General features: G+C 38.7%; 1 protein-coding gene across 2 annotated transcripts in view; it reads right to left on the reverse strand.

The window, feature by feature from the left end:
- The window catches only part of astn2 (astrotactin 2), a 145284-nt gene that overhangs the window by 44360 nt on the left and 88640 nt on the right, over positions 1-12284 (reverse strand). For both annotated transcript variants that reach the window (XM_085926468.1, XM_085926469.1), the window contains exons 12-13: positions 8269-8435; positions 6883-7071 (exon numbers count right to left, since the gene is read on the reverse strand). In XM_085926468.1, the coding sequence (XP_085782594.1) occupies positions 6883-7071; positions 8269-8435 (356 nt within the window). The remainder of the gene's footprint in view (positions 1-6882; positions 7072-8268; positions 8436-12284) is intronic.

Genomic DNA, 12284 nt, shown 5'->3' on the forward strand with positions numbered 1-12284 from the left:
TCCATATCTTGCTCCATCTTCTCCTCATCATGGAAAAAAAAAAAAAAACGCTCTTTCAAGAATTTGATCGTTTTTAAAAGATAAGCAGAAGCTGCAAGGAGATTATCATAATTGTACTTTTGAATGTCTCGACGTAAAAAAGTCATCAGACGTCTCACAATCTTCTCCCTCCGCACAACCACTGGCATAAAAAATACAATAAAAAAGGCACCAAACGGCCATGGCGCAGCATGCCGGCAATTTCTGCGGCTGCCTCGCTGTTTGGATTCAACAATGAATGACATAATTAGTTGTTGTGTCAAAAGAAAGGCACACAAAAAGGAAATCAAACACACAAAATACACAAAGACAGCAGACAAAGTTGAGCGAAGAGTTCATCAGTTCATGTTTATAATTGTTCCCAACAATAGCATTTGTGAGCAGTTTTTGTTTTGGTGTATTTTATAGACCTGTTACGACTGAACTAATTTGTGGCCACTTTTTGAGGGTTTCTTTTTTCCACTATCGCCAAATTTCACAGGAATTTTAGAATGAACATGTACAAAACATTTAATTTTTTTGTATTTTTGCAATAAAACTATTGTTAGGCGCCATCTACTGGTATCTTAATTTTAAGGAAGGACACGTACGTGAGCTGAATTGTTTCATTCATACAATTATAGTGCTTTGCACCCAATGTGTGACATCTATAGGTTACTACAAAGCTTAAAGAGGAAGTCATCCCAAAAAAATTGTTGTACAATATGTTGGATGTGCCCTCACTAATCGAAATACGGCACTCTGATTATTATTGCGTTTGTGGAATATCGGCTTGAGAAAATTGGTGAATCTGGTGGATCCACAAACGAAACAATAACCAGAACATTGTCGATTGCACAGACCGTATTACTTCAATGAAAATTTTGGGGTTGACTTCCCCTTTAAGAAGAGGAACATTGATTATTTGAAGTTTTCACTATTCACAAAATTCCAACTGAAGATTTGTTTGAGTAGTGTGCACATGCAAAGTACTCTTCAACATTCTTTTTTTTAAACCTTCCAGTATACAGCACAAAAACAAATCACATCCCTCCCCTGACTTGTACATACAAGTGAAACACAGTGTAAATATGCATCCTTTATACTGCCACATTGGAAGCTGTCTGCCTTTTGCACAGCGTGGAAATGAACTCCCGTGGCCAGAGGCATTACCATAGAGATTGCGCGTCCAAATGTAGAGTGAGGAAGGAAGGAAGGAAGGAAGAGAAGGGAAGGGGAGAATACAAGACAGCTTGCTGTACAGCTAATTAGGAGACATTACTTCTTTTTTTTTATCTCTCATTTTTTTGCATCTTGATGCTTCGAGAAGTTGATCTATCGCTTGGACAGCATGCATGTCAAATCTGCTTTTCTGAGGAGACCGGCGTTGCAGATATGGTTGTCTTTCTGTTTAAGTGGCCCAAAGGCAAGGGGCGGTTGCATGCTGGGAGGAGATTGGCATGGACTGGATGTTGGTGAAGCAGCAGTTTCTAATACGATGTAAAACATCTTCATCCAAAAATCGGTCAATCTCGTGTCGGGACGACATATATATATATATATATATAATTGTTAAAAATACATCATTTGCTTCATTAGTGAAACTAATACCTCATTAGTCATTTACAACTTTATGTGCATTAAAAATGTGTTTCCCTGAGTATTGTTGTGAGGCCTAATCTATTCAATCAATGAGTAATTAGAGATAGACATGCGGGACATTAAGGAACAATTAGCTGTCATGTTATTCGTCAACCTGCCAGTCAATGTCAAACGACCAACTGCGATCATGTGACAAAAAAAAGTCATTTGCCATTTCCCGGCCCTGCTCAGGTGGAAGAATACAAAATACTAATACTGCCGCCAACTTCATGAAAGTACGAAAAAAAATTATTATGAATAATGTATGAAAGGTAAATGCTGGAAAAGTAGGATGAAAGGACAGAGACAGATAGCAAACCCGAGGGGGAAGTGAAATTGCAAACAGCTTCAGTACGAACTTCACTGCCTCCCTCGCCCGGAGTTCATTAATCAATACTAAAACCATCAAGCTTCTAATTCTCACTTTTTAGCCCAAGTCGAAAAAGAACTCTTCACACAGCTTTTTTCTTCATTAAAACCTAGCAGGGTGCTGAAGGCATCTATCAATGCCAAGCATTGTTAGCTACCTCCTGTGAGGCAACTCCATCAAAAGTTGACGCTTTGATGCCTTATGTTGAATATTCTCATTTGTCACCCTGCGGACCGCTGTCGGTTCAACTGACAGCTCCGCAAGGTGATTTGAGCTGTGCACAGTCTCGAACGGACTCAATCGGAGCGTTTGGGATTGTGTTTACAACGAATGAATGTTCAGTGAGACAATAAATGCAAAAAAAAAGGACTGGAAATTGCATTCTCACCATTCTTGATTTTATCTCCTGTGTAGAGACACATTTGGCTTGAGTCTGCCACTTCTCACCTCATATTAAAAATGTATTTTTATGTTGAATTATCAACAGAAGGGGACCAGGTGAACGTCTAGAGTTCACATTTTTTTTTATATTCAAAACTCAAACAATCGAAGGGTTCTTGAGTCAAAACGAGAAGCTTGCTGAATTTTAGATCTTCAACTTTAATTCTGAATAACACTGCGGTCTCAAAAACGAGTGTTTCCAGCTCTGTAATTTTCTCATCGTGAATTTTCTGTTGTGGTGTCAATGTAAAGACTATTGACTGAATAATATTTTAAAAGGTCACCAGCAATTAATACAAATGCACATTATATAATAGCAATTCTACACATATTCCCAGATCAGGTAAAGCAGCCTTGTTACATTGTGAGCTTAAAAATAGACTTCTTTCTTGTCACACTCGGGCAGCTTAACGCTCCATCCAATGCAGTCGTGCTCTTTGTCTTACATCTACTCATTAAGGAAAGACCTCGTAGCTTTTCCCGACTAGCTAGAGCTACATAATTACTGAGAATTACATATTGGAAGCGAGAGTCACCGATTGTTGTAGTGGTGTGCCTACCTTTGAGAAATGTGCAGTTGATCAAATACCATTTTGCCGTCACATATGATGGACTACAGTGGACGTCTCCGCGTGAATATTAAGTCCCCCATTGACTTTGGTGTGCCACTTATGCACCATCATAAATTGTACGCTGGCCGCTTGTTTGTTTGAGATGACAATAATTGTAGTTATTCTAAGGGTGGCAATGGTGAGTTGCTAAGCAATAATTAAACAACGGCTGGCTTACTTGGTTTTATATTATTGGAAAAGCTGAGAAGAATTGAAGGCAGTTGTCTTTCTGAGAATTTCCAACAAAACATTCTCATTAACACTTGAACAATAAAGTGCTTTAAACTCAGTTCGGTAAATGCAATGAGTAAACAGAAAACTGATACACACTGCCAGCTTTCTTCAAATATTTCCTCCAATACAAATGTAAATAGCTGAAGAAAAATGGTAAAAAGGTGCACACTACAAACACCATAATGTATTGAAGTGTTGAAACTCAAGTTTGTCAAATCACCCGTAATGTATAATAAAGCCAACAGTCGCCTTTTGACTGATCGGTTCAGACCAAGTATTGAATGAGACAACACCCACACGGGGTGTTTTATTAGCAAAAAAAATATGTTACAAAATAGCAACTATAGATACTGCCAATGTTCTGTCAGCATATTGTCACATTCCAAGTCTTACTGCGCTCAAGGTGTAATGGAATTGCTCTCAACCGTAACATTTACATTAACACGTGCAATTTTATCACAGCCCCGGAAAACACCATCCACGAGAAATGGTAATGTTCTGTAATTCCATAACGGTAAAAATTCATTCCCTGAGCCTGAGCAAGATCAATTTGAGACAAAATGTATGCAACGGAGTTATAAATCAAAAGGGTTTCTTTCTTTCTTTCTTTTTCTAATACAGTGCAGTACCTGATAGGCTCTGACTGGAAAAGTCACAGGATTCATCTTCATCATCTAATATTTAATTTTGCATTGCCAAAGGCTTCTCTGTTGATGTGGGAAACAGCAAAAAGTGGAAGTTGAAGGCTTTGGGTTATGATGCACATCTGCATATCAAAGTGAAACAGAGGATGAGGCGGGGAGGGGAATTAGGTAAATAATAGCCTGCATTTACATATTGCTCTAAAAATATTTTTTCAAAAAAATGAGAGCGTGTGCACAGGGAGCCAGGTAGTAATACGACAAAGCTTTAGTTCCTTTAACAAAAAAGTCGCAATGGATTTGATAAGCGGTCTAAGTGAGCTGACTCACGCGTGTTTAATTAGCGGAAAGTGGCTGGTGATATTATACTCGTGGGCTCCGCTTGTCTGGTTAGACTGACGGAGATGGGGGGGAAAAACATAGTAATGTGAATATGATGAGCTTATAATGAAGAGGTGGCAGCTCAATGGGGTTTTAACACAAAACATATTTTGTCCCTGTATCAGATACCACTAACCCTAAAATTAATCATAATTTTAACAAACAATTTTACAGGTTATCAAATCCCTTTAATATAAGGTACAGGAAAACACCAGGTTATTTACCATGCCTTTAAAATAATATTACAGGACACGATTGCAGAATAGGGCTGAACGATTAATTTTGTGAATGCGATTTGTGTTGCAATTATTTTTCTTCAAGGTTCATTTCCCATGTACTTTTCAACAATTAATCTGTATTACAACAAACTATCAAATCAATTATGCATGAAGTGATATTAAGGATAGGAAAAGTCAGATAATGCATACTTATCTCATAAATTTGTTCTATTTTAATAACAGATAAGCACCAGCGGGTATTACAACTTTTCGGTGACCCCGAATATCTCAAAATAGGGGAATGCATTATTTGGCTAAATTATAATGTTTTGAATTAGTGAAATTGATCTGTGCATGTGTTCAGCTTCTATGTATGCAGAAAGAAAGAAGTGAAGTCTCCGTGCCCTCCATCTCCTCATTTATAGAAAGTTTTTAGTTTGCAATTCTAAATTCCAGGACAAGCTTTCTTTATCATTTCAAGTGAACTCGATATACAGTAGGAGGCGGAGGCGGTAATCGGAGGCTTCGCTAATTGGTTGCTTAAGAGTGCTGTTGTCCCAAGAGGTATCTTGAAGCATGAGATGCAGCCAATTTATGGATGCACCCGCGGCAAGTCAAACTGAAGTCAATTGTATTGGTAATATTAAATGAATAACAATAAAGAAAAAGTTCAGGGGGTCACTGACTAGATTGGATTTTCCCTTCAAAATTGTACAAACTGGAAAAGAAAATTCAGCCAGAACAGAGACTGCATAGAAAAAAAACCTAGAAAAAAGTTCTGTTTTATTAACATCAACTGGAAGGATTTATATCTGATGGGTTAAAAACCCTGGATTATTTTTTCCCCATTTTAAATCCCGCAATTTTGAGGTTATACGCCAAATTACTAGTTCCAGTCCCAAGCAATCAGTGACTGGCAGATGTTCACCAACATCCAAATAATTATGTCGAAGATAAAACAGAAACGGAGCAGGAAACAGAAATGACTCTAAGCTGTGATGACAGCAATTCCATTCTGGTGCTTTAGGGGGAAATACACATTTGGTTAATAACTACCAAGCATCTTAAAGGGGAAAACTATGGGAAATGACTTTTTAATTGATTGGATGGAAATAATTGGGTCCATCAAGTGCCTGGCCACCCATTAAGTGAAATCACACAGCCAAGTAAATCACTGCACTGAAAGCATGTGTGCACATGAAAAAAGATGAGTAGGTGAGTTTTTGTAGTTTTTTTTTTTATACTTGGGAATTTTGGGGGAAATGCATATGTGTCCTTTAGGCTGGTTCATGGAAGAAAAAGTGCAGTTCTAAGCACCATGAATGTTTCAAATAATTCCTGAATCATATCGTTACACGATGCACTGACCGGTAAGCCTAAGGGTGCGTTTACTCAAGCACAACTACCAGGATGTGGGAAGATGGGGGGTGGGGGAGGGGGGCAACCTACTGATGCTGTGTCCTTGAAAAGCATCAGTGTAGTGTGCATGCAAATGAGTAAATAGAAGGAAGTCAGAGAGAGTGTGTTACGACCCACTCGTACTTCGGCATGGATACTCTTATCACCCACCATCTCGCTTTCATCGCATGTGACTTATCAAGGCGCAGCACCTTGGAGGAGGAATATGACCAGTTTTACTGAAGGGAAGCCGCCAAGAGGGGATAACGTCTCAATCCTAAATCGTCACGAGTCTCTCGTCTGCTTGTCACAAAAAAAAAAAAACAAGTGGTGTACGCGCATGCATGGGTATAAAACTCCCCGTGGCAAGACCTATTGAGAGATGTTGAGCCTCTTTTCTCCCGGCTGCATCTTTAAAACTGATAATAGGTGGCTGGTACGTCCCGAAAATGTCTCTTCAGAGACATGGAGAATAAACAACAAAGAGGTGAAGTGAGGCTCAAAGCGAGGATCACATAATATATACCAGCAGGTGAAGCTGACAAAATAATGAGGTGCAGAGGAACGCCCCATGAGGTCTTGCAAAATGAAACTTGCCAAAAATATATATCACATAGCAGGAAAACTGATTTTGAAACGCTGTCCCCTAAAGTGACTTGAGCAAAATTGACTTGCGTGAAGCACAAAACGTAGTTTCTTCTACTGCAGTGACAAATTCAACTTTTTTAGCCATACATTATCTGTAATAAATACATTTATGAAATAACATAATATAATAATATTTTCCTGCCTAAAATAATGAAATTCTGAGGGAGGTTGTCAGATGAAAACGTTAAAGAAATTATCATAAGTCATCTAATAAAAATATTTGTTTTGATTCTTATTTTCTCAGTATGTAAATAATGTGTGTAAACGCGCACGCTAATTACCGGAATGTCATCTGGAAGATCTGTCCCAGGTTGACTTGTTGACTTTTGTTGTCATATCCATGCAGCATCTCGCCAAACAAGGTCACGTTGAAGTGGACGGCCTGCCGCGGACATTTCGGACCCTCGCAGTTTTCTGACTGCAGCAGGCACGAGCGGCCATCTGCCGCCAGTTTGTACTCCTGCACACATCTGAGGAAATGATGGGGGTGACGTGTCAGCGTGAGGTATAGTTGATGGGATAACAAAATTTAACAGACATAAGACTGCCGCTTCCCTTCCAGACTGTCCCTCCGTTAGGGAATAAAAGAAGCTAATGATATGTGACGCCATCCCCAAAGCGAAGCCCTGCACAAGCAGGATTAGAATATCCTTCACCTGTCATTTCCTTACTTTTTTTGCTGAGCGTCCTCCGAGTTATGTAAATGGATTCGCAGATGGCCATCACTGTATTATCCTGCTCATTGGAAGTCGGTAGAAATTGTCCAAACGGTGACAGCCAATTAAAGAGCTTTTCTACAAAGTTAATTACCAGTAGCTATTACCATACAGAGTTTTAACAATATGTTATGAATTGTGCCACTTACATCTCTCTCGCATTGATTTATTCTAGCGGGCTAATAGAATTGTCAATGTCATGATCAAGCTCATATGCGACAAGATCAAACGTGATACGAGTGTTGCTGTGAAATTATCATACTACGTAGAGTTATATGTTAAAGGCGACATATTATGGGAATTTGGCCTTTTAGATGACAACAAACTCTGCTGAAGACGGATTATGATCCAGATTATTTAAATGAGGCATATTGGAGGACAGACACAGCATTGCGGAGCGCTGCACTTCTTTAAAGTCTTAAGAACTGTTTTGGATTGTTGGAGGAAAACTCATGCAAGCATGGGGACAATAAATATTCAATCTCAGCTAGGAGGCAACGTGCAAGCCACTTTGTATTAAAATACAATGATTTTCATTGGAATTTGTTGGAGCTTATTTTTATGCGGCCTGAAAAAAAAATGAAATGGATTTTTTTTAAAGAAAATGTTCATATTTAACATTGCTCTGTGATTGCCTGGCGAATAATGTCATCCGATCACCTGAAGCCAACTGGGATAGGCTCCATTCCTCAGCATATTAGAAAAAAATGGATGGATGCATGAAATTTCAGGATATATTTATTACAATCCTTATCTGGGTTTATTTATTAGATTTTCTTATGAGGTTTTGTGTAAAGCCAACACTGCTGGGATATGGGAGGAGTAACTGGCTTACAAATGTTGTTTTATGACTGAAAACACTATAAAATCTCCAAAACGTCAAGGTCAAAAAAACTACCTGGTAAATGTTTTTGTGGGGCACTGTTGAATCATTTCGTTCTTTATTCTCACCCGCAGTACATGAGCACGTTGCTGGACCCGGGCTCGTCTTGGAGGGGCACGAGCTGTTGGTGACACAGCTGCTCGCAGCCTCCGTTAAAACCGTCCGTACAGTCGATGCCCCTGGAGTAGTCATAGCAACCGGAGCCATCTTTCATCGGCCTCAGCCCGCCAGGACACTGCTCGGAAGACACAGGCAAAGAGGAGGAGGAGGAGGAAGAAGGGTGATAAGGGAGACAGAAGAAGCGAGGAAGGCACAGAGGTCAGCACATGCATTTTAATCAGGCGCCACTGAGGAGGCACAGGTAGCGGCAGAGATCAGAGAGGAGGAGTGAGCAGCGGATGTCAAGAGAGAGGGAATCAAAGAAAAGTAGAAGCAGAAAAAAAAAAACCCGATACATTAAATTGTGCTTCAGCTCAATCGACAACTGACGTTTCCCACTTGAAGGCTGCTCTTATATCTTAACAACAGGCGCAACATACTTTTTTGTTTTCTTTGATTTATAATACCAGAGAGGCATCCTTTGAACAAAATGGTATTCTGAATCAAAGATTGTTCTTTAATGCAAACATGTTTTGACTCAAAATAAATTGCCATTCCAGGAAGACACGATTCACATAGGCAGGGTACATACATACCGATAATTGAGCCAAATTTGGTCAGCAAAAGCTCAATTGTTGGATGTCTGAAAACAATTTATGTTGAAAGATCATTCTGTGGTGTGCAGTGCGTCGAGTGAAAATCGAATCAATCGTTTCGGAAAACTCATCATTAAAACTGTATTTACGCAGAGATATTTTTATTTGTGTAGCCAGGCAAAAACACTATGTGTTTTGGTCTTAATAGTATTTTATTATTATTTTTTTTATTATTCATTTTTTGGGGCATAATTTGAAATCTGATATTTATGACATCAAACTTTTCTTGAGTCTGTTTTGCGCAAACACATATAGAAACTTTTGAAACAAGTTGTGATTACACCAGGATTTCAACATCTTTTTTGGGGGGAAAAAATGAAGAGAGAATCAAATCCAATTTGTACATTTCACAAATGTAATATCAACTTTAATAGAGCGAGAATGGAGTCGTTCATCATGACCCGCTGGGTAATTTTGCGATTGTCATGTGGGGTTTTCTGCAATTGAATAAGATGAGTAAAAGTTAGTAATCATGCTCTCTGTCTTACAAGATCCACTACAGAGAAGTGCAGAAGGGAGTATACACCATTTTTTTTCATCTTATATATTATTCTGGTTGTTTCTCTTGCAGCAAGTCAACTCAGGCAGCACAGGGAGAATGGGCATGCTTTCTTGAAGAAACATTCCAACGCAGGTATTAAGTGAGTTGGTATGACTAACACTGAAGACGCAAATGTATAATTGAAGGGTCCTTGAATAGAGAACTGACTTTTGAATGGCTTGCATACAAATAATCTCTAGAGTGCCTGCCTTCAGATCAAGTGTAAAATTAAAGCGACCAAATAATTAGTTTGGCATATTTTAGTGTTTTGTCAGCGAGTCATTGTGCATTTCTGCCCATACAGCTAATAATTTATTTCTAATTAATTGGAACAGCCTGAGTTTGACTTCATATATTGAATTTACACCCATTGTGCACAATACTATTGTGCACAATGAGTGTTGTTGTGATTGTATTGGTTTATTTTAAAAAAAAGAAAGACAATATCAGTTCCTCTATCAAAAGTTTTCAAATAGTCTCCTATATACTCTTGAAACCAATTCCGAGTGTTGTCATAAAGCAAACTTGGTAAGGTGTTTACTATGTGCACACTCTCGCAGGGCAATTACAAATGAGACATTCATTACACTGATAATTACCAGCGAAATGATGTTTCACTCCTGAGTACACTTGAGGGGTTTAAAGAAAAAACACACACTAATTAACTTTAGAAAAATGGAGCAATACAAAGCAAAGCACGCATTACAAACAACCAAATGTGCACAGCAGATACACAGCAATACAAGTTTAGGTATCATTGCCGCTTACTGTAAATGTCATTAGAGAATTTAAAGAAATCTCTTTGCTCATTTTTCTTAATCACCCACTAATTCTCAGTTTTAATCGGGAGAGATTCTATGCTAATGAGCTTGTTGGAGGAGTTCAGGTAAGGCTCTGGTTTCTCTCAAAGGTATACTCAGTTCCATATCAAACTCATCCAATAGGCACAGAGGAACCGCCAAAGTGGAATTGGTCGGAATTTGACTCGCATTTTTCAAAAAATTAATGTTTCTGAATTTCACAGAAGTCAGCAAAATGTGCCAGGCCTTTTTTTTTCCGCAACAAAATATATTAAGAGACAACGAATGTGATGTTAAGACTCACCTGGGTCATCATACGTGTTATTATTGTTAACCGTTTAACATCTTGGCTAAAGGGGAAGTAACATTTTCTGTGTGCTGCCACTAAAGACCATGTTCTGAGTAAATGTGTTTGTGGAATATGAATGAAGCGGACAAATCCATCTGTTTTTATTCACCTCAGGGGCTGGCCATTTTGTGTTGTACTGTCCCGTGACCAATCCCAGAAAACAGACGCTCGTTACCTGAGACGGTGAGGCCAAATTGCGAACTACTAGTTCACAGTGTTTCCAGATACATTGTCTTTCCATTCATTTTTACATAAAATAAAATTCTGAATACAAATCCACCATCAACCGAGCAGGCTTTTAACCATTGACGATGTAACATTTAATGGAATCGAATTGTATGCGGGGCAAATTACTTTCTCAAGCTTCTTTTGTGATTCACATAGGTTAAATTAAGACACAACGGCTTTTAAAATTGGGTGAGGGTGTGAGAAAGGAAGTCTCCAACCAGCCGTTGATTGCACGAAATGGTGTGACTTAATGCTTCTTATTTCAGCATGGTGCACAAGCTAATGGTGCTAATAGGGGAAACGGATTTTAGGTATTTCGACCCTCTTAGGGGATGGCATATAGACGTAAAGCAACACTAGATTTAGATAAAATACACACCACTTTGTCAGCTTTTATCAAACAGACTGACTTCATTTTTGTGTCCATGCTTGTGGGAGTAACAATGCCCACTTGTCAAGGAGGGTACGAGGTAATAAGAACAATACGTGCATATGTACACTTAGCTAATGGCTCCATTCTGCAAAGGCCCCTTCTTTGAGTGGACCTAGAAGAGTGGCTGTGGCTTAAATAACGCCTCAGCTACACTCTGCTCTCGCCACTGGTGACAACATAACAAATGAGGACTGAAGGGTGCTTTGTCCCGGAACTGCATTAGGCTGTGTAGCTCAGCTTGATGACTAAAGGTATTTAAGAAAGCTGCTTTCTCAGAAACATCCTTTACAAAGCAAAGAAAGAGTACAAAAGCTGCTTTTGTTGTGATGTATAGAAACACCACATGCATTACAATTCGCTAAGGTATAACTCACAAATACGCCCATGTCAACTACACAAGAGACTACCGTACTTTCCGGACTATAAGGCGCACCTAAAAACCTAAGATTTTCTCAAAAGCCGTAGTTTATAGTCCGGTTCGGTGCGCCTTATATATGGACCAAATTCCTAAATCTAAACTGGCCCGAAGCATTGTGTCATGAAATCAATCATAAGTGGCCCGCTGAAGACTATGAATCAGGAACCAAAAAGACTATGGATCATTCTTTTGTGATTATGAAGTAATTTGTTGCATCTGAAGTTGAAATAAAAAAGATAAAATGGAGAATAATTTGATTTGGATTAAAAATCTGACATGATGCATTAATGGTGTGCCTTATATTACGGTGCGGCTTATATAAAGACAAAGTTTTAAAATGGGCCATTCATTGAAGTTGCGCCTTATAGTCCAGAAAATACGGTAATTCACTCTTAAAACAGCAGGTATTCACTGACTAGTCCAAACAGTAGGAACACCTGCACAATGTAATGAGATCTTACATAAGAGCTGCAGAGAATAAATACATCTCCTTCAGAAAATGTATAATGTGCAATTTTGATTGATATTTTAACGGAATATATTTGAATGATTAATTAGAA

The sequence above is a fragment of the Syngnathus leptorhynchus genome, chromosome 12 (assembly GCF_054491065.1).
Source record: "Syngnathus leptorhynchus isolate UIUO chromosome 12, UIUO_Slep, whole genome shotgun sequence".
Classification (NCBI taxonomy): domain Eukaryota; kingdom Metazoa; phylum Chordata; class Actinopteri; order Syngnathiformes; family Syngnathidae; genus Syngnathus; species Syngnathus leptorhynchus.